Source organism: Triticum aestivum, chromosome 4D, assembly GCF_018294505.1.
Source record: "Triticum aestivum cultivar Chinese Spring chromosome 4D, IWGSC CS RefSeq v2.1, whole genome shotgun sequence".
NCBI lineage: Eukaryota > Viridiplantae > Streptophyta > Magnoliopsida > Poales > Poaceae > Triticum > Triticum aestivum.
The window spans coordinates 28,882,478-28,905,222 of record NC_057805.1 but is presented as its reverse complement, the minus strand read 5'-3'; the positions used below and the strand labels follow the sequence as shown (position 1 = coordinate 28,905,222).

General features: G+C 47.5%; 1 protein-coding gene across 2 annotated transcripts; it reads right to left on the bottom strand.

The window, feature by feature from the left end:
• Positions 1-14,240: 14,240 nt before the first annotated feature.
• On the bottom strand, positions 14,241-21,252 carry LOC123095919 (uncharacterized). 2 transcript variants are annotated; one of them, XM_044517489.1, is made up of 16 exons: positions 20,989-21,252; positions 20,757-20,828; positions 20,379-20,513; positions 19,908-20,015; positions 18,973-19,112; positions 18,757-18,885; positions 18,483-18,608; positions 18,065-18,217; positions 17,339-17,413; positions 17,062-17,182; positions 16,535-16,689; positions 16,236-16,468; positions 15,287-16,013; positions 15,108-15,194; positions 14,856-14,977; positions 14,241-14,623 (listed from the first exon to the last, which is right to left on the bottom strand). In XM_044517489.1, exons 1-15 carry the CDS (start codon positions 21,014-21,016, stop codon positions 14,864-14,866), a joined length of 2,403 nt encoding a protein of 800 aa, XP_044373424.1. In that variant the 5' UTR covers positions 21,017-21,252; the 3' UTR covers positions 14,241-14,623; positions 14,856-14,863. The 2 variants fall into 2 exon arrangements, with proteins under 2 accessions (XP_044373424.1, XP_044373423.1); XM_044517488.1 differs by having other exon boundaries at positions 14,856-15,022; positions 20,989-21,248.
• Positions 21,253-22,745: the final 1,493 nt, after the last annotated feature.

Genomic DNA, 22,745 nt, shown 5'->3' with positions numbered 1-22,745 from the left:
GCGAGACGGGACGCATCGGCGTCACGGGATGCTGCGGCGCGATGCAACGGCGGTAGCGGGCCAGGGCGCAGTGGCTCAGCGGTCACGGGACGCAGCGGCTCAGCGGGGTGCAGGCTACCGGATCGGGCATGACTGGCGGCTGGGGATGCAGGGTGCAGCGAGCGGGATCGAGTGGGATCGGCAGCTAGCGAAGCAGGCGATGTAGGGCGGCTAGCGAAGCAGGCGATGCAGGGCGGCGCGTAGCAGGGAGAAGATGCGGCACGGGGCTACGCGAGGCCGGCTGGATGGGAGATGACGCAGGCGGCACGTAGCAAGTAGAGGAGGCAGCGGTGGCTAGCACGGAGGAGCGCGAGGGCGGCGGCGGCTGGGTGGCGGCGACGGCGGCGGTGGAAGCGAAAGGAAAGCCTAAAAAACTGATACCATGTAGACAGATAATTTGCAATACGATATATTGATCAGCTGGTGCACGCATATATAATACAAGGGAAGGCTTCTACCTCAACTATATAAGACTAGGAGGTGGGCCACAAATCCAATACACGTGCAATATACAATACATACTCAACACGAACAAATTCACGGAAAATTTATCCTTTCTTTCTTCAGCCCGCCACAAAAAAGGGTGTCCACTGTTGTTACTGTATTGATCATCATGGTCTGTCCTTGTTTGGTGATGCAGGGTGCTTGTTGTTGTCATGCACGGGTTGAACGAGCACATAGCCTTCTTGTCTGTTTTTACTGGCCGGTAGCTGATGATTGGGTACTACCTTGGATTGATTTGGCAGTGGCATGGACTGGACTAGTGAGTTTCTGCTTCCTTTTCCTCCCTTCTCATTTGATTTTGGTTGCATGTTGCTTAGTGTACGTTAGTGCTTAACGTTGCTTGACGGCAACTGTTGAAGGTGATTTATTTTCTGATGAATTGCGTGTAAAAGAGACAAAGGATGTTGAATTCTCTTGTAAAGTTTCCCCTAGACTGAATTAAGGCGTTTTACTTATGAATCTGAACACTTACGGTTACGGGATTGAATGAGTAGTCTATACTCTGTTCTGTTGTCCTTCCAAGGATTTCTAGTACGTACTACGTACTATTCAAAACATAATTTTAATAAAAATTGTCGGTTAATTCAAAGCATAATTTTAATAAAAATTGCCGGTTAATTTTTGCGGTCGACAGTGAAGTATATTTCTTCGTTTTATGTCAGGCAATCAAGCTGACAACTTAAAATTTTAGACTTCATTCTGACACTAACCATACGGATTTTATTTGACTCTGAAGATCGAGTTCTGGTAGTGTGCAACAATACAATAAGGTTCTTTTATATTGATGACAACAAGCTACATCTTCCATAAGAAATTGAGGCCACTGCTAGCCGTAAACCGGCTGATGTTAGGGACTTTTAAACCGCCTTGACAGCCGTTTATTTGGTTTGGTTTGGGTCGTTCGATCTCTAGACCAGCTAGTTATCGGCTATGTGCACAGCGTCCTCGTTTCTTCAGGTTGCGGCGGCTCCGTCATCTCACAGGAAAACGCCCACGAGCTCGCCATGCGCCACAGGTGCGGCGCCAGGTTGCGAGTTGCGACAACGACGCTGCCACGAGCATCCCTTGACCCATTGGTGATGCTCCACTGAAGCATGCTTCATTGTAGCACCGGCGATGCTCCGGCGGCTCGGCAATGCTTCAACACAACACCGGCGATGCTTCGTTGTAGCACCGGCGATGCTCCGGCGGCTCGGCAATGCTCCAACACAACGCCGACGATGCTCCGGCAGCCCGGAGATGCTTCATTGCAGCAACAATAATGATCCAGCGGCCTCGACGATGCTCCATCGGAGCACCGGTGATGCTTCGGAAAGCTACATCGGCGTCGCCCTGAGCGGAGCGGCTCGCCGTCGGGGCATTCTAACAACCCTCCCCAGCAAATGCTGTCTTGCAAAACCACCACGGTCGCAGCACTGCTGATGTCGTAGTAGCACCGCCGTCGAATCACAGCACCGGGAAGCAGTTGGAGAGCCCGGCAAGCGCTGCATCGCAACGCCAGAGCCGCCAGTGAGCGATCCATTACAGCATCGGAGCCGCCGGCGAGCGTTCCATTGTTGCTTCGAGAGCCGACAACGACCGCTGCATCGGGACCGGCGAGCGCTCCATTGCGGCCTCGGAGTCGCCGGCGGGAACTCCATTGCAGCGTCGGAGTCGCCCGCGAGCGCTTTATCGGAGCTTCAAGAGCCAACGACGACCGCTGCAGTGGAGCCTCTGTCAAGGGACACGTGTAGATCGCTCAACACGGCTTACAATCGCGTGGGATCAGTCGGGCAAAAAGAAGCATTTTCCTAAGAAATTAACTGCAGAGTATAATTAAAATTTCGATGATACGTATCTTAATTTATTTTTGTCTAACCTGGCGATTTTGTTGTGATACAAGCAGGGCCGGCCCTGAGAGGGGGGGCAGGCCGCCCCGGGCCCCCCAAGTATAGTGTAAGCACCGAGATCGATCTAGAGGAGGAAGCTAGGGTTCATGGAGAAAGGGGAATTCGATGGCGTGTTTTTCCTCCCAACCTCCCTCACAGCCACCATTCTTTACAGCTCGGCCGAAGCCGCCGTCCAAATCCTAGCCAAGTACAACCGAACGTTACAAGTTTGTATTTAAACTACTGAGTCCACTCTGGGCCGTCGTTTCACCTGGGCTTCGTCTTGATTCAAGTGGGCCGCGCCGCAGGCCCACTTGGAGTCTTGGGCCTTGCAGTTGTTCCGTCCATTGCCGGATGAGGAACAGTATCTGAACCTGTTGTCGCTTGATGTTGATCTTCAGAGCTTGACTCCCGCTGTGGATCTTCAGGGCTGGCCTCCCGTTGGTTAGCGTCGCTAACAATCCTCCCTCCTTGAGAGCCGGCTTGTCCCCAAGCCGGAGCACGGGGAAACTGCTGCTTGATATACTCCAAGTCTTCCCAGGTTGCATCCGCATGCGAAGAATCAGACCACTGTATCAGTCCTCGAACGACAGTGCGCTTACCAACTTGACACAGCTTTCGTTGCAAAACCGCAACTGGAAACTGAAGTGCAGCATGAGGGGTAGGCAGTGAATGACTGACAACAGCTTCTCGTGGTAGAAATTGCTTCAGCTGTGAAACATGGAACACAGGATGCAAACAACTTGTTGCTGGAAGATCCAACCTGTATGCTCTATCCCCAATCTTTTCCAAGACACGAAAAGGCCCATAAAACTTGAAAGCAAGCTTATGATTTGCTCTGGAATAAAGTGACAACTGGGCATATGGTTGCATCTTGAGGAAAACCTGATCTCCCACAGCAAAACTTCGATCAGACCTGTTCTTGTCCGCTTGACTTTTCATTCGTTGTTGTGCTCTCAACAAATGCTATCTGGCTGTTTCGGTAACTGCTTGATGAGACTGCAACCATTCTTGCATTTCCATTGGAGCAATCGTATCGGACTCACTAATGCCAAAGTATCTGGGAGTATACCCATACAGTATTTCAAAGGGAGACTTCCCCAGAGCGGAATGCCAGTTAGAATTATACCAAAATTCACACAAAGATATCCATTTACTCCACTTGTTAGGTTGAGCACTGATGAAGCACCTAAGATAACACTCAACCTGCTAATTCACTCTTTCAGTTTGCCCATCTGTCTCAGGATGATTTGTTGTGCTCATATTCAGTTGAGTGCCTGTTCTAGCAACCAACATTTTCCAAAAAGCACTAGTAAAAATGGGATCTCTGTCAGAAATGATGAGCTTTGGCATGCCATGTAACTTGTAGACATTATCCAAAAATACCTCTGCCACTTTATGAGCATTAAAAGGATGTTTCAATGGAATAAAGTGGCCATACTTGGAAAACTTATCAATCACAACCAGGATGCAGTTATATTGAGAAGATTGAGGAAGACCATTGATAAAATCCATTGAAATAGTGTCCCAAGCCTGGTGGGGCACTAGCAATGGTGACAGCAGACCTGGATAAGGAACCCTTTCAGGTTTAGCTTTCTGACAAACTAAACAAGACTGTACCTGGGCCAATATGAACTTCTTCATCCCATACCAAGAGAAAAGAGCATGTATCCTCTTATATGTAACTCGGAAACCTGAATGCCCACCCAAGGGACTATCATGGATGGCAGCAAAAAAATTCTGATGGAGAGCAGGATCATGACCTATCCAAATGCTTTGCTTATACTTCAGCAGCCCATTCACCAGACTGTATGGTGGTTTAGAAGCTGGTTGGACAGCTAATTGTTGCAATATGGCTAAGGCCTTCTCATCATGCTGATAACTTTCTATAATTTCAAGGAGCCGGGCAGGTTGATTACTGGAAATGGAATAGAGTTGGGATTGATCTAGAGGTCTTCTAGATAAAGCATCAGCTGCAGTATTGTCCACACCCTGTTTGTACTGGATGTGATAATTCAATCCCAGTAATTTAGTAAGACATTTCTGCTGCCAGACTGTGTGCAATCTCTGATCCTGTAAATGGGCCAAGCTCCTTTGATCTGTTTTGATAGTAAACTGTTGTACTTGCAGATAGGGCCTCCATTTATCCACTGCTAACAAGATAGCCAAATACTCCTTTTCATATACAGACAGACTCTGTTCTTGGGCCCTAATGTTTTACTAACAAATGCTAATGGGTGGCCTTGTTGCATCAGCACTGCACCAATACCATATTCAGAAGCATCGGTTTCTATCATGAAGGGCTTGGTAAAATCTGGCAAGGCCAGCACAGGAGCAGACACCAGAGCCTGTTTGAGTGTGACAAAAGCTTCCTCTGTTATACTGGTCCAGATAAAAGGAATTCCTTTCTTAAGCAGGTCAGTTAATGGTCTTGCAATAATCCCATAGTGTTTAATGAATTTCCTATAGTACCCACTCAAACCAAGGAAACCCCTCACTTCTTTCACATTTTGTGGAGTAGGCCATTGCTGAACAGCCACTATCTTGTCAGGGTGAGTAGACACCCCCTCAGCAGAAATGACATGCCCTAAGTATGCTATCTTGGGTTGAGCAAAGTCACACTTAGACATTTTTACTCTCCACTATTCCTTGTGCAAAATAGACAATACTTCATCCAAATGTTCCCAATGCTCTCTCAATGTTTTACTGAATATTAAAATATCATCAAAGAAAACCAATGCACACTTCCTCAAAACAGGAGAAAGATCAAAATTCATTGTCCCCTGAAATGTTGCTGGTGCTCCTGTCAGACCCATGCCCATTACATTAAATTCACAATGGCCATTATGAGTCTGAAAGGCTATCTTATATTCCTCCCCTGGTGCTAACCTGATCTGATAATATCCAGCTTTTAAATCTAGTTTAGAAAACCAGCAAGCTCCTGCCAACTCATCCAGAAGTTCATCTATGACAGGCACTGGATACTTGCTTTTCAGTGTAATGGCATTCAGGTGTCTATAATCCACTACCATCCTCCAAGTGCCTTCTTCCTTTTTCTTGACCAACAACACAGGGGAAGAAAAAACACTGTTGCTACGCCTAATCATTCCTGAATCCAATAGTTCTTTGATCTGTTTCTTCAGCTCATCCTTGAGATGTGGGGCAATTCTGTAAGGTCTAACAGAAACTGGTCTTGCTCCAGGAATCAGTGGAATAGTATGGTCTTTAAGTCTCCTAGGTGGTAATGTGGTAGGAGTTTCAAACACCACGGCATGTTTATCCAACAGCACTTGCAACTCTGGATGTTTCACCTTTTCTTCCACTGGTCTAATTAATGAGATGGAAACCACTGTAACAGCAACATCTTCAGGTAACAATCCCTGCAAAGTAACTGTATGTCCTTGATAATAGAAGGACATCCATTTCTGGACCCAATCCACCTGCATAGGACTATGTTGAGCAAGCCAGTCCAACCCAATTATTCCATCATAACTGGCCAAGGGCAATAACCTGAAAGTAGTTGCAAACTCCACTGATCACAGCTCCATGAACAACTTTTCAGAACAGAATCACATTGCAGGGTTCCTCCACCAGCTACAGCTACTGTCACAGGAGCATGTGTCTGCACATTAGTCAACCTATGCTGCAGATTACTGTCAATGAAGGAATGTATACTGCCTGAATCAACCAGAAATATAAGCTCCATGCCTTGTAACTCAATCAACAGCTGCAGAGTTGGTGCATTAGACTGTTTCCCTACAGCAGCAGCAGACAATTGCATGCTACAAACAGACATCTGATCCTGAGCAATACTATCAGTGGATGTTGTTTCTTCTGATTGAATATGATCAATGAGTTCCTAAACTATATGCAGCTGGACTGACGACTTGCACACATGATCCTTAGACCATTTCTCACCACAGACAAAACACAATCCTTTAGACCTACGAAAACTCCTTAAGGCAGACCACTTATCTTCAGTCTGAACCGGTTTCTGAACTTCCACACTGCGTTTATCCTCATAGCTACGAGCTCAGTGAGGAGGTAGTGGTAAAGGCATAGGGCCTGATTTAACAGCTGGAACTTGATTCAGAGGTGTAATTCCTTCCCCCAACTCCTCATGCAACAGAGTTAAATCATATGCTGCATCAAGATCACGCGGTTTCTGCAGAGCAACAGCAACACGGACACCAGGTTTAAGACCATCGAGGAACCTGGTAGTGTAATGCAAGGAATTGGGTGCCTCCTCATACCTAGACAATTGATCATACAAATCAGCAAAACGCTCCACATAATCAGCTACTGATGACGTCCGAGCAATCCGGAACAACTGACGCAACAATGTCTGATGCTGATTACGGCCAAAACGGCTCTGCAAACTCAGACAGAATTCAGACCAACTTGCATGCGGTTGACGACGTTGCATAGATTCCAACCATCGAGCAGCAACACCCTCAAACTGAGCCGTTGCCAAGGAAATCCACCGATGAGTCGGGGTACACCACAAACGGAACTGATCTTCGCAACGCGTTTGCCACAAGCGCGGGTTCGCTCCATCGAATCGCGGCAGTTCCAAGCGAGCACCAAATGCAAACGAATCAGCAGTATCAAGGGAAGTCATATCATGGCCCATAGAATGACGGAATTGCAGACTAGATTCACGTGCACCTCTGATCGGAGGAGGGACATAAGTATTATGCGCCTTCCCCCGGTGATCGTGGTCGAAGCCGAGGGAATCAGTCGGGGCGCCGCCGCGGCCATTCCCAGCCAAACGCGATGGTGAGGGAGCGTCATCTCGCGAAGGGCTCCCCTTCGAATTGTCGCTGCGGATCTGCTCCAAGTCCAGCATGAGCTCATCGCGGACCCCGTCCACCCGCAAGGAAATCAAGCCGTCGAGGGTCGTGGTACTCGTAGCGATCAGCTTCTCCATGGCCTTGAGGAGATCCGCACCTTGTTCCTTGAAGCGTTTGTCGAGGTCGACCGCGAGATCCGCGCGGAGAAGCTCGTACACGCCACGCCCATCCTCCGACAGCTTCTCCACCGCCGCCGCTCGCCGTTGATCCCGCCACCGCGTCTCGTGGTGGTGTTGGGGAAACGCCAGGACCACCGAATCTGATACCAAGTGTAAGCACCGAGATCAATCTAGAGGAGGAACCTAGGGTTCATGGAGAAAGGGGAATTCGATGGCGTGTTTTTCCTCCCAACCTCCCTCACAGCCACCGTTCTTTACAGCTCGGCCGAAGCCGTCGTCCAAATCCTAGCCAAGTACACCGAACATTACAAGTTTGTATTTAAACTACCAAGTCCACTCTGGGCTGTCGTTCCACCTGGGCTTCGTCTTGATTCGAGTGGGCCGCGCCGCAGGCCCACTCGGAGTCTTGGGCCTCGCGGTTGTTCCGTCCATTGCCGGATGAGGAACAGTATCTGAACCTGTTGTCGCTTGATGTTGATCTTCAGAGCTTGACTCCCGCTGTGGATCTTCAGGGCTGGCCTCCCGTTGGTTAGCGTCGCTGACATATAGGGCCCCAACCCAGGTACTATCCATGTAGGCCATGGCCCAGGGAGACTGCGCACACAGAAGATGCATGCAGGTAGCCCACGAAGCCGATCATAGTTGGGATTTGATCTGATTGCCTGTACGCTTCTCTCAAACAAAAAATACTTAGCCTGGTTGCGTTGCCCTAGCCGATTATTGGGTTTCCTTCTCATCTCTATGACCTTCCTTATTCAATCTATTCCCCGATCTCCTATAGTCATCGCCGAACAAACCATGGGCAGCCTGGTCTCGCCGTCGCAGCTTTCTCCTCCTACGTCGGCGCCGGCGACAACCGCAAGCCGGTGGTGGGGGCGGACGCGGGAGCGGCGTTCATGCTAGACTCCAAGGGCAGGCAGTGCTGACGAAGTTCACGAGTTGCCACGTCGACGAACTCCACTGGATCTGCTCCGCTCTTCACGCGATTGACGCACACACAGTGATGCAGATCGCCGAGCGCCTTCCATCACACATCAATATAAATCGCAACATCGCAAATCTCCCGATCAGATGATCACGACACCGATCCGAATGATCCGAGTCCGAGGTAATATTACCTATTTCCCATATCTATATTGCTAATTGAGTATTTTATATTGGCATGCATGCTTGATGCATAGTTTTGCGGTGATTTATTTAATTTGATCTGTGTGTCATACTGTCGCCTACTCCTAGAATATATGCATTTGATAAAAAGAGGAAAAGGAAAACAAAGTGTGGTTAACTTGATAGAATTACTGAGAGGTGCCATCGACTCAATCATAAGTGAATTTTATTGATGATTGTTAGATGAAATTTTGAAGGTAATATGTATAAATTATTTAATAGGAATGTTGCTTTTCGAAAATACAAAGGTGAACATGGTTCCATCTACACCCGTATGAATAATAAATTTTAAAAAAATACTAGAAAAATTCAAAACTTTCTGAAATTTGGCGATATAAAACTTGGTCGACCATTCTACTCACCTATGAAGCTATGTGAAGAAATGGGACCAGTGGTATTCTTTGAGAAGAAAATACAATCGAGGCCTTACTATTCATCAAAAAATATTTTTCAATCTAACTTTGACTTTGTCATTTTTGCTTAGAATGTCATTTCCTTGTGAAACTTCATACACGAATATAATAATCAACTATGTATTATGTTACAAAAGAAAAGTCTGATTTTTTATACAACTAGTATTATTTCAAATTAACTATTCAGAAGGGTTGCGCGTGAAACCATATTCATCAAATACATGTCCTGTCAGATTTGTGCACTTATGTGATCATATATTCTTATAGTGTTTATTTTTAAGGGCCTCGAAATTATAGTTTCGCCCCGGGTCCTCAAAATATCAGGACCGGCCCTGGATACAGGCCATGGTGACAGTGGTGGTCCACATGGATACGTGCAATCTCTTGATCATGTTGTCCAAGACATGGTATGAGAAGGGAATATAAAGGAATATACTCCCTTCATTTTTATGTACTCCACATATTAGCTTTGGTCAAAGTCAAACTTTGCAAACTTTGACAAAGTTTATAGACAAAATTAACATATACAATAATAAATCAATATTATTAGATTCATTGTTGAATGTACTTTCACATCATATAGATTTAGATTATGTGCAGTAAATAAAAACGGAGGGAGTACTATTTTTTGTGTGGATATCTGCGACCATCTGCTTTATTCAAAGGCTATTATTATTATTCAAAGCAGAAAATGTATCTGAAGAAGGTGCCTTGGGCACTCAAACCGGTGGAGGCATCATTCAGAAGGTACCATCACCTGTGACTTGTTCCATATGAATTGTGCCAATGTGGGTTTTTTTAAACGCGGTCACTTAGTATCCGATTCATTAAAAAAAGTGAACCGTTACAACGCGCCCCCACAAGGCACTATCAACGCACGCCGACCCCGGGCTGCGCACCAGGCGAGCCGCCGGCTCCGTCACCCAAACAACCTGTAGCCGACACCCTACAACCGAAACCGAAGTTGCCGCTTCCGCATCCACACCAACTTCGAGGCCGTGCACCAGGCGAGCCGTTTGCTCTGTCGCCTGATCAACCGGAGCCGACACCCTACAACTATCTCCGGAGCCGCTACTCAGATTTACAGACGGAAACCATACACACCGACCCAAGGCCGCGCACCAGGCGGACCACCAGCTTCATCACCGAGCAACCAGAGCCGACACCCAACAACCATATCCAGAGCCGCCGCTCCAACCTCCACGCCGACTCCGAGGCCGCGCACCAGGTTGGCCAACGACACTGCCACCCACGTGACCAATACTGGCATCCCTCCATGACGTCGAGATCTGGAGCCGCCGCTCCGACTTCCACACCGGTCCTGAGGCCGTGCACCACCCGAGTTGATGGCTCGCCAGACCAAGACCATTCCAGAACGATGTCTCCAAGAAGGAACACGACACCGAAGCGTCGCCATCGTCCGCTCCAAGAACCTGGAACAGGGGTTTCCCTCGGAGTGCGAGAGAATAGGTCGTAGGCCCCCGAACAACGACACTTCCAAGGTGTGTGGCGCTCACGGGCGTCGCCGTTGTCGGCTCCGACTAAGACCTGGGCAAGGCTTACTCCCCGAGCAGCCAACGGAAGCCCCCCACTCGAATCGGCACACGGGAGCCACCGCCCTCCTAAACCACCACCTGCCACCAGAGCCCATAGTCGCCGATGAGAACAACCCCGCGGCCGCCACCTGCACCACGCAGAGCCGTCGACTAGGCTACCCCATCACCATCGCAGGAGTCATAGCCGGCCACTTCTGGTCAGATCCGGCGCCCCGCGCAACAGCTGCAACCAACCCACCGGCCAGCACCAAGCATCCCTCGCACAGCCGAAGGTGGACGCACTACCGCAGAGAACCGACGCCCTCGAGCTACAGCCATGGTGCTGCTGACACAGCCACCATGGCCGTCGACGCTGAAGAAGAGCTTCGGGGCCGCCGCCTCAGCGTCCGAGCACCAAACGCCATCAGGCTCTCCAGATCCGCCCCGCTGCAACAACAACACATCCCCGCACCACCCCACACGCCAGTGTAGGTGTGGCGTCTACTTCCACACAACACTATTGCGTATGTATGCAACTCGTTTTTTTAAGGAGGATGATCCCCCGCCTTTGCATCTGGGCGATGCATGCAGCCATTTTACTAATTATTCACAAAGACCTTACAAAGAAATACATCAGGTAGTCTGAAGCCACCATCTTAGCAACAGATGTCGCTACTCCTATCCACTTGATGAAGGGTTGCCGAATGTCCGAGCCGAATACCAAACATACATCACACCAATTAACATCTAAAGCCGGAGGCCCCGACCAAGCCACGTTGCTGGGCTGGGGCACACACTGGTCCGACGCACTCTGAGAGGCCACCGCCACCGTCTTCCAACGATCCATCTTCAGAGCAAGAACTAACGCATCACCTTGACACGCCTGATATCGATGTCACCACGATGCCACCATCCGGCACGTATCCATCCACACGTGCATGTCGCTGAAACTCCGCAGCGCAATGCCACCAAGATCCGACATCGGCCTTGCGGTAGATGTAATACCGCTCCTCATCTTGTCCCCTCCAGCCAGCAGTTGCTCCAAAACGATGCCCCGGGGAGGGATCGTCTGATCCGATAGACCCAGATCTAGGGTTTCCCCCGGAACATCCCGATCGAGACTGTCGCTGAACGCCACCCAACCAAGACGGGCCCGCCACCTTCCCATGCTCACCGCAGGCGACACCTCCATGAAGATGACGACGTCGCGAGCGTCGCTGCCGCCCAATCCGAAGGGATTTGGGTTTTCACCCCGGTACACGAGCAAAGGAGGAAGGCAGAAGCAGAAGGGAGAACCTTCACGACGCCTAAATGTAGGGGACAACACCCGCAGGCGTCGCCGTCGTCGTGGCCGGTAGATCCGGCCTTGGATTTCTCCGGGCTCCACACTTTCCCATCCCCTTCCTCGGATGTGGCACCGGCGACCAGATCGTAAGGCATGGAGTAGGACGACATCAGATCCAGGGCGGGTGCCCCCGAGGCCACCACGCCCCGCAGGCACCGCTGCCGCCGCCTTGCCGCTGGCCGAGAGCACCATCGCACCACCTCGACTCCAAAGCCACCCACGCGCGGCAGGATGGACAGATCCTCGCCGCCACATTCCCCGACGGCCGCGCGGTGTTCCGTCGACCCCCTCCGATAGCGGCAAGGGAGAGGAGAGAGGGAGGAGCGGCCGGCGGCCGGCTTAGGGTTAGTGCCGCCCGAGTCGCCCCAGCCAGAGCAACGCGGGGGACGCTGCAACAACTCGTATATCTTATAGTGCTCTTGTTTTGGCATCATCCTATAACATTGTGTTGGTCTTGTGAGGATGATTCCGGCTGTGCTTGATCCAAAGGTAGATGTTCTTGTTAGTGGCATCATCCTCACATCGCCGGCTGTCCGGCTCTAACCTGGGCATCCAATCATTGCGGTATGATGTGCAGAACAACATCTTCATAAACAAATTGTGTTTGTGCAGACTGTATGTAGTATGCCTGAGACGCTTGCCCTGTTCACGAGGTCGAGCAAGATCGGGCCGGTGGTGTCGCGCGGCCCGGACGCGCTGAGTTCACTGGTGAGGACCGGGTACGGGTACGAGATCCTCCGGCTGACTCGTACCTGCAGCAGCACCTGCACATGATCACCCATAGCGGAGGCGGCAGCGGTAGGTCTCCACACCAGACGGCCATCAGCCTCTAGGACTACGAGCTACCGCACGACCTAGGAGCAACTCTAGCAGACCCTGCAAAACGCCCGGCCCGCAAAAATTCCGGTAAGTATGCAGGCTCGGCCTAATTTTCCGGCCAGAACACAGCCCGCATACTCGCCCGGCCCGCAGAAAATTTTGCCGCAGCACGCAAACCACACGCTCCGAGCACTATAACTGCGGTTCCGCGACCCTTTTGCGGGTCTAAACCCTATCCCCGCCGCCGCGAGCCACCCGATTCTCCTTTTCCCTCTCCCAATTTCTCGCCGCCGGCGACCACCCGCCCCGCCTCCAGCCGCCACGTGGGAGCGAATGTGGAGCTCCGGACGCGGCTCCGGCAGCAGATCCGGCCGTGAGAGGGACCCGGAGCGAGAGCGGCGCGTCCGGTCGGACGGCGCGAGGAAGTGCGGCGCCCGGAGGTGGACCAACCACGGGATGTCGCCGCCGGCGAGCTTCAACCGCCGCGAGGCGGAGGAGTACGACCGTCGGCGCGCGTCCTTCTCCTCCGCGAGGTCTTCCTATGCCGGATCCTCCTCGTCCTCCGGCGCGGGCTTTCTCCCTGTGAAGAGGGAGTGGTCAGACATCGAGGAGGAGCCGGAGCCGCCGGCGCCGTTCGCCTTCGTCCCGGTGAAGGAGGAGCCCGCTCCGCTCGGCCGCCGCGGCGTCGTCGGGCCCGAGGACTACGTCACGGACTTCGACGCCGTTGCTGCCGCCATCGCCGAGCGGAGCGTGCGCGAGGAGGAGGAGCGCTGGCGCCACGCCGAGGAGCTTGAAGCGCTCGAGTGGCGGCAGACGGTCGCCGACAACGTCGCCGCCAACGAGAAGGCTGAGGAGTGGCGCCGCATCCGCGCGGGGCAGGCGGCGAAGTACGTCGACCTGTGCAGCTCCGGCGAGGAGGATTGAGCGTCCGGCTCCTCCACGGCGTCGTCCATTTGCCGCGACCACGCCACCGTCAGATCCGACCCCTCTAGTACTAGTTTAACGTAGTATGTAGTATAACTATGCTTGTAGTTTGTTGATCATGTGATGAATTATGTAGTATGTGATGAACTATGTTTGTGCAATTTCTCCCGCGAAAGTGTTTTTTCAAATTATGCAGGTTTAGATACAGGTTCTGTTCGGCCGCGCATGTTTTCGATCCGCAAACGCAATCTTCATGAAATCGCGAACGTGTTTTGCGGGTCGAATTTTTACGGGGTCTGCTAGAGGCTCTAATCTTCGAACCCGAGGAGTTCATGGCGTCATCGTCGACTGGCTCCGAGGTATAGCTCCTTATGTTCATGGGAAGCAACGGCGAGGTTGCGGTCTTCATCATCTGAGCTAGGGCAGTCCTCTCGTCTCCTCAGCCTCCTGGCGGTGGGAATACAAGCGTGGTGCACCAGGTGATGATGACGGAGTTGGCAGAATTTTATCTGCCTCGATACATTATTTTGACCTATATTTTTGAACGCCTTTCGTTCTGCGTCACGTTAAATCAAAATCCGCAGCACAAAGTGTCTACATCCTAAAATCGCTTGCTTCGTGTCATACGTAGAATGGACAGAGACTAAAAGCAAGTGTTTGTTAAAATGAATGGATATCAAACGTGCCCAAAATGAGCACCAGAATTGATAGCATTACAGACCATTGGCCATTGACTGAAGTCTTAACTGTACTGTCGATGGACTAGAACTAAATGGTTTTAAAGTCGTGGCAAACTCTGCCCAGTACTCTGCAGAATTGATAGCATTACAGACACTCTCCCTAGTCTCTACATATTTCAGACATCAAAATCACTTTACACACGGCACATTCCCAGCCGACGCGAGAACAACCAAGCAATCCACCATGCACCAGCATTTATCAATGGCGCGTACAGACTGCCCTGCAAAAATGGCACGTACAGACTGTCGTGTAGCAACGCTCTTCAGACATTCTGTTCGCCTGAGACGCCTGAGCCCCTGAAAGAAAAAACTGGGTGAGTAAGTTTTCCATTCACCAAAACTGAGATCACATGAACATATAGAAAACTAGTTCTTCATCAATCAACAAACACACAAAAGGAGTACTCTGTGAGTTAAGTTCTCCATTCATCAAAACTGCAATCACATATGAACGTATAAAAGGACAACAGTACACCTCAAAAAGTTTACTGCAACTAAAATGTACAGTACCAATGAACCAGTTACTCACCCTGACAATCACTGCATATACAGTATTTCCTTCATCTTTGTTTGGTTGTCATCCAGACCTTCAGGCGGGGCTGGGTCGGTGTAGTCGCAGAGCAAAGTTTTGGTGCATTTCGACAAGAGCTCCTGATATAGGAAGGTGAGTATAACCTCTGCTTCCTTGGAGGTTAGCTTTAAAGATAAAAAGCATTAGGCAGGTGTTTTTATCAATTAATTTTGGTTAATATCAATACATGGAGTTTTTAATAGTGTATACCCCAGCGTGAGAGTGTGTTACCCAGTTCCTTCCAAACTTCCATGCATGTCGAGTAAGACGAGGATGGAAGGCGAAGATAACATAGTTCTGCAATGGTGGAGGAAAGATTGCATAAGTTATCAGTTCTCAGGCAAAATTCGTTTATTCCTATTGTGCTTGTGCCTTAACCAGTTGCATACCTGATTTGCAATGTCCCAGATCTTATGAGTTAGGACTTTCTTCATTGGTGGGATTTTCTGCACACTGGCCGTCCAATCATGCTGTAGGACTTCAAAGCAATTATTGAACGGACCTCTGTTGTTGTTACTCAAGTAATCACAGTGCAAATCGACTGCCGATATCAAACAATATCTCGCAGAAGAGCTCTTGCCTGCTGGATCTACAAGAAATCGTCTCCTCCACTGCTCTGTTACTCCAGCGTCACCCTCCTTCTTATTTATGGTGTTTTGCAGTTCATTAGTTGCAACCGCAAGCAGATGCGGGAGTATGCTGATAGTTGGATTGAGTTCATGAAAACCAGCTACCCTTTTTGGAGACAACTTTGATGGATTATACCATAACATATTCACCAGAATAGTTCTAACATCCCTAAGATTCTGGAAATACAATTCTCTAGTTGACTGATGATGAGCAACATTGAGAAATTCTAAACACTTGAACCGGGGTAGATACAGAATATCATGAACTGTAAATGCTTCAAGGCAGCGGTTCATGCTGTGGTAGTGCTCAAGCAATTCAAACAGCATCCTGTAAATCCTCCGGCCAAATTCACTCAGCAATACACAGTACTCTGCATTAAGCCAAATTGGCCAATTACCTCTGAATTTAACAACCTCAAATAAATTGTCACCAGTTGATATTATAAGTTTATAGAGTGGCCTATTCTCTACTGATAGATTCCTAAAGCTGCAACAAAAAATGCATGCACTCATTAAATTGGCTGGAAACATTCATAATAATGATTAAAGTCAGTTATGTTGATAACTTGGAACATTACTGCAATACACACCAGATTACAAAACATCTTTGAGGAACGTGCAAAAAATTATATGGCAGGTACCAGAAATAACTCTTGTATTAAGCAGCAAATTAGAAAACAGATATGTAAACCATATCACAAGTATTTACCTTATGTCACTTGGAGCACCACCCCTTAACCTTGGAAGGATGGTATAAGTAGAATCAGTAACACTTAAGATAAGTGTGCTTTCTGGGCTGATGATCCGCCCATCACATTTTACATAGAGATCAGAAAGACAAATCTGACGCTTCGCCAGTTCAATGTAAACCATTTCTCGAATTGAGGTATTGCACTCCATTTGAACTGATACTGATGGATAATCCAGAACTTTGATAAAGATCTGCAAAACGCAAAACAGAACTGAAAACAGCTCTCTACGAAAATGAACAAAACATACAGTGGTTACCTGAACAATTTGGTCCACTAATTGTTGGGCTACAATAGCCTGCTCACTGCAACCAAGGGTTGAACTACTGTCAATTTTTTCATCAGAAATCCGACAGCCGCTCACAGACTCTTGGCCTGCAGCTTGTGAATTGCTCGGATTGATCGATTGATCATCTATTCAGCCATAATACGGAAAAGCTAATCAGCAACGCTTCTTGATAACAATAAAGCACTCTGTAACTATTAACCTCAGAAAAAACCTTGCATATAAGAAAATAAAGAACCCAAAGGCAGTAAAACTAACATAGAAGCATCAGTATGGTATGCTGACAATTTTTTGTACAATTAAGATTATATTAATCAAATGTAATAGCCTACATTACATTACAAACCCACAAATTGTTGAAAATATTCAACCTACCACTTTATATAGGTGTTTCATATGATGTATTATCATGCATCACAAACTAGTAAATGTGCAGTATAAAACTATAAATACAAACTAGGGGCATAAGTTGAACAGAAAAGTTTGAGCACAGTAGTTACCATTTCGCCAATTAGGTCGCAGCCTTACACAATCAGTAGAAGCCTGTGCTTCACTACTCATTACAGTGCGAAGGCTCCTTTGTGAATACATCATTGCATCTGCAGGATCCAGTGTGATTTCCTGCATCAAACCAAATGTAAGCAGAATCTGTCATCCCAGAATTAGAGTGCTAAATCTGAAAGTATAGATCATGCCAAATAGGAAATTATGTGCCACAAATATGGAACAAACAGAGCTCTAGGTTGGAAGGTATGACGGTAGATGTGCAAGATATACCTTGAAACGGGACTTTTTTAATGCGCCAGCACCCTCTTTCCCCTTAACCTTGCTATCTTTATCAATTTGCTTATGCTGAATCATGATGATTAACGCATGTTAATACATACGAAACATGTAAAGTAAAGAAACATGGAGAAGCTTGATTTAAAACTTAAAAGGCATCTACAATGCAAAGTGCATGTGGAGGTGATTATAATAAAAACACTCTTTTTTTTTAGAGGAAGTGAAAACATACTTGACTAACTTGCAGTGAGTAATATCATAATGTTATCTCCATGGAGCAACCTATTTATGGTCTGCTCCATGCGACCTGTTAGTGAGACTGGGTTTATATTTTGTATTACCTCCACCCCAAAATTCTTGTCTTAGATTTGTCTAGATACGGATGTATCTAACACTAAAATGTGACTAGATACATCCGTATCTGGACAAATCTAAGACAAGAATTTTGGCACGGAGGGAGTATTTGGTTCCCTATTGACCATTTGACCACAGTTTCACAATAATGTGTTTAGGACCTCCTGATTTTATTTGCCATAATAAAACCACACTTCTATTTTTGCATATTTAATATTTAGCTCCAAGGCGGATTTTGTGAAAAAAGAACATCACCCTGACAAATGAATGACATGCATCTTATTTTACATATCTCAGAAATAGGATAAACACAAGGCTCTACAAACTGAAACATCAAAACAAATGATATTCAAATTGGAATTGTACCTTCCCCTTCAAGTGTCTTAATTGTGCGTTTATAATGATTCCATCAACGCTCCAGTTTGACACAGATGGAATAGGTGAAGTGTATGGAAATAGAATCTCCATCAGATCTCTTCTTCCAGAATCTGCAGCTATCTCTATCGGTGTCATAGTTCCCTGTTATGTACAAAAAGATAGAAGACAGTTACATATCACAAGATGTGTCAACAGAAGAAGTATGATACATTAAAGCATCATCAATAATTAAATAATTAATGCGTGTGCTCCAACAGTACAGAAGTGCCATAGATAATACTCCCTCCGTCCCAAAATAAGTGACTCAACTTTGTACTAAAGCTAGTACAAAGTTGAGTCACTTATTTTGGGACGGAGGGAGTATGAATCAAGTAAGAAAAGCAAGTAGCAAATTTCAAGAGCTTACAATGTTTATTGAAATATTGGCATCTGCACCGACCTCCAACAAGTACTTGACACATTTAGACAAGCCTTTGCTGGCTGCTATAACTAATGGAGTATCAGGAGTTGAAAAGTTGAGATCAGCACCAGCCTGTAGGGGCAACCAAGGTAGTAAATGGATGAGTCTGGATATTTATAATTTAGTATTTTAAACTTACAGCTCAGGAATTTAGTAAAACTAAATCCAAACTGCATTTATGCAGCAGTCAAGGTAGAAAAAAGGATGATGGTTACCAGACCTTGAAAAGTAGCTTCATGCACTCTAAAGCAACGGACTCAGAAATTTTTCCAGGAGCTGCACATTTAGTATCAGCAAAGAGAGCCGCGGCAGTCATCGGTGTTCCTAAATCTGAACAAACCCTGTTCGGCTACAGGTATTTTGCGAACAAAGTTACTTCACGTGAAAAAACAAAGTAATTCTACAAATATCAAAACATAAAAAACAAATTTCTTACATCAGCATTGTGCTGCAATAAAGTCTTAAGAATGTCCAGATTCCCAAGGGACACAGCCATGTGTAGCGGCGTCCCTTCACGAGAAGATATATCAGCACTAGCTCCTTTGGATAGTAACAATCGCACCAATCCATCATTCTCTAGGGAAAATGGAAAGTATGAAGTGGCATTAAATTACAGTGAATAGTAGTTGTTTTAGACATTCTTATTTGAGGAAAAAATGAACCAAAAACTATACTGTGAAATTAAATGAAGTAATGTATTACAGTTCAGGCTTCGAGCACAAACAAGCAAAATGCACAGCTGCATTACACGTCATATTAGAAAGTATAAAACACACAGAGGTAAAATGATTCCAAGAGGGACACTGCAAGTGTCGGCACTCAGGTGTAACGTACTATCATGTAAAGTTTAAAAAAATGCTAGAATTTCAACTGAGTGGCCTTTGAGAATGTAAAACTTTATGTATGCTTTAGGTCTTGTAATAATGCAGCGCTTAGCTGCACATGGAGCTAGCTTACGAAATGACAGTTATAAAATCTGGTTAGACCAGTTTCCTGAAGTTGTAATGAACTATGTAGCTAGTGATTTAACCAGCAGGTCTATGTAATGGAATAACAATTGTTCCTTTCAAAAAAAATGCTAGGCGTTAATTGTGCGCTTTGCCACCACTTTGTGCTTCTCTGACCAAAGCACACGCGTAAGCACAATTATGTGCGATTAAGTGCTAGGCGTATGGCTACGACCTAAAGCTTAAGGCGTGACTTTTTTAACTATGCTATTATGCTTCGAGTACAAAGCAAACGGATGAAACTATGCTATTAGTAACCAAGTCAAGCAGGATCTCAACAGAATAAAATGGGTAATAACTGGCAAAAACATTTCTGCCGAAACAAAGTAGGCGATATACAAATGTGAATGGGTGCTGAAAATACCTTCCTTCACAGCATAATGGATAGGAGTAAACCCGATATTGTCTTCATTATTCGGATTGGTGCCTTTGTTAAGCAAATAATTCACAGCCACTGTTAAAGGTGACATGCCTGTTGGAAACAAGCAAATAACTCAGCATACAATGAGGGAGAAAGCAGTTATTACAGCATACAATGAGCCCACACAATATACTTTTTTTTTAATCAAAGAGAGAAAGAACACAAACAAAAAGGGAGAAGGCAACACACTGATAACGTTTCACAGCTCTCCACTGCAGCCCAAGTAACTGAAACAGAATTATTACAGCTGCATCGCAGCAACAAAGTACAGTATTTAAAGTCTCGCACAGGGCCTAAATAAAGGAACACAAACACACAGGAATGTAACCTATCTAAAGCCCAGGCGAAGAACTCTGCCAAGCAGTCCTCACACAATATACATTCAATCCATGACTTGAGTAACAATGCACATACCAGACATGATCTGCTCCATGAAGCAATTTGATATATCTGCCTTCTCCCTGATTGCTGCCTCTAGAAATGGTCCAAAGCCATCCATCTTCACAGAGCCCGTTGAATCGCTATACTCCGTTAAGCCATCCATTATCTCTTCAAAACGGAATTGCAAATGGAGTCAAGACACAAGAAAAGTACTTGGATTTTTCACAATTTCGCATGATCATGAGCAGTGATTTAACATTAAAACACTAAAGAATCAGGGAAGCTTGAGGCCTTTCAAAATCACAATATGAACTAACGATTGGACGGGAAGACTCCTAACAAAAACTAAACTATAGCACATAACAGAGGGCATTTCGTGAGGGTTCCGAAACAAGGTTAATGAGTTCTCACGTATGGGCCGGTTGGTGTCCATGAAGGTGGACAACTCCATTGACCGCTTCAGTGCTTCCGTCTTCCCCACACCTGGATGAAAAAGGGAACCAACAACCCGCCATTAGAGAGTCTACTCAACGAATCGGAGCACGAAATACAAAAGGGAAACGGAACATCAACAGATCGGGGCACGAAATGTAGAAGGGGAACGGAACGTTCAACAGATCGGGCCTATAAAGTCCGCACGTACTCATACGGGACATCCCAAGCTGCTCCATGCTTCGCGGAACTAACCCGTCCGTACGGTGACGGCCGCCGCCCCCGCCAACTAGGACAATGCGGCGGCGCAACCTCGCCCTGAGTAAACCCTAGTAAACCCTAGAAGCGATTCACTAGTTGATTTGGTGCTAGGCGTGGAAGCTTCCAGGGCAAGACTCTTCGCAGCTTTGGCTTTATGGAATGGGATGGGACGGAGCGGGAAGTGGAGAGAGAGATAGACTCATTAGCGGGGCGTGCGGGAGATCGGTCGGCACGTGTTCACACTTGCGGTCCAGATCTATAGCGGGGAAGAGTTGAGGAGGGGGGTATAGGCAATATGCGGCACCCGGGCCGGTGCCACGAATTGGGCCTGATGCTGCGGGTGGCGTGTCCCTGGTTTCTTTGGTCCATTATATTTGTCACACGTAGCTCTAAAAAAAAAGCTACTACTAGTACGTTCTTCCTTTTTTTTTTTTCCTCGAGCGGGTTACGCCATGTTTCTCCCGGAGGCGACTACGCTGTCGTGGAGCATTTTCCTCCCCTACCGTCGGCTCTTCCGTCTACCTACTCAGAGATCCAAGAGATCGGCGCCCCTCGCCGATCCACTCTGCGTCAGGCCGGCGAACGGTGGTTCTAGGGTTTCCGCAGACAACCCGATCAGTTTTTTCGGGTTAGAGATCTAATAGCATCGGGGGCTTTGAGCTCCACAGGGATCGGCGACGTCGAGCAGATGATGAAGGAACTTGGGTTGACAGAGGAAGACCTGGATGATGTGGTGTATGATGAGCAAGTAGCTTCTCCTGAAGAACCTAGATGGATCGCCATAGCCAAGGTCAACACCACAAAAACATACAGTCAGACCTGGTTCTACAGGAACATGCGTTCGGCGTGGGATGTCGCGCGGGAAGTAAAGTTCAAGGCCTTGGAGGATAATCTATACACAATCCAATTCTCCTGCTTGGGGGATTAGGAGAGGGTGATGAACGGCGGCCCATGGAACTTCAGAGGAGATGCAGTGATCCTGGCCCAGTATGATGGTATAACAAAACCATCGACGATCAGGTTGGAAATGATAGATATTTGGATTCAAATTCATGATGTTCCTGAGTTATATGCCCATCTGTACTCCGCTCGCTGCCAAGGTGGGGGAAGTTCTTTTTACCGAGCCCTCGTCTCATGATTTTGTGGGTAACTTCCATCGAGTGTGGGTGCGGATTAATGTGCTTAAACCTCTCAAGAATGCAGTATCCATGATAAGGGAGGGAAAGAGGCAGATTTACAAGGTCAAATACGAGAAATTGCCCGACTGGTGTGCAGTTTGCGGCATGCTCGGACATCTGTTCAAGGAACATGGCAATGGAATACATCCACCTTCGGCTTTGGTCTTCAAGGAACATCAGGCAAGCTGGTTTATGCGTTCTAGCAGGGGCCCATGAGAGGGCCGGAGCAGACATGGTGGACGTAGAGGAGGCCGATCAGGAGGTCAGACAGGATATGGACAGGATTCAGCTAGAGGTAGCTACCCAATGGACAGGGCTGGGGGGAAGACTGATGTGGTGGTGACTCCGACTGCTACGGACACTAATGTGGACATGGATGAGTTTAGCAGAAAGAGAATTGCAGGCGGGGCGCTGGAGGGCAACCAGAAAGCAGGCCTCGACCAAGTCAGTAATTCAAACGAGCTGGCAATTGTTTCGGTGAGTGACCAGTTGGCGAGTCCTCCCCCACAGAGAGACTTGAAAAGAACCA

Coding starts and splice junctions, on each gene's coding strand:
- LOC123095919 (XM_044517488.1), bottom strand. CDS start 21,016: ATGGAGCAGCTTGGGATGTCCCGTATGA. Junction 20,016..20,378: donor CATGGAGCAGATCATGTCTG/GTATGTGCATTG, acceptor TGTTTCCAACAG/GCATGTCACCTTTAACAGTG. Junction 15,023..15,107: donor TAACACACTCTCACGCTGGG/GTATACACTATT, acceptor TTATCTTTAAAG/CTAACCTCCAAGGAAGCAGA.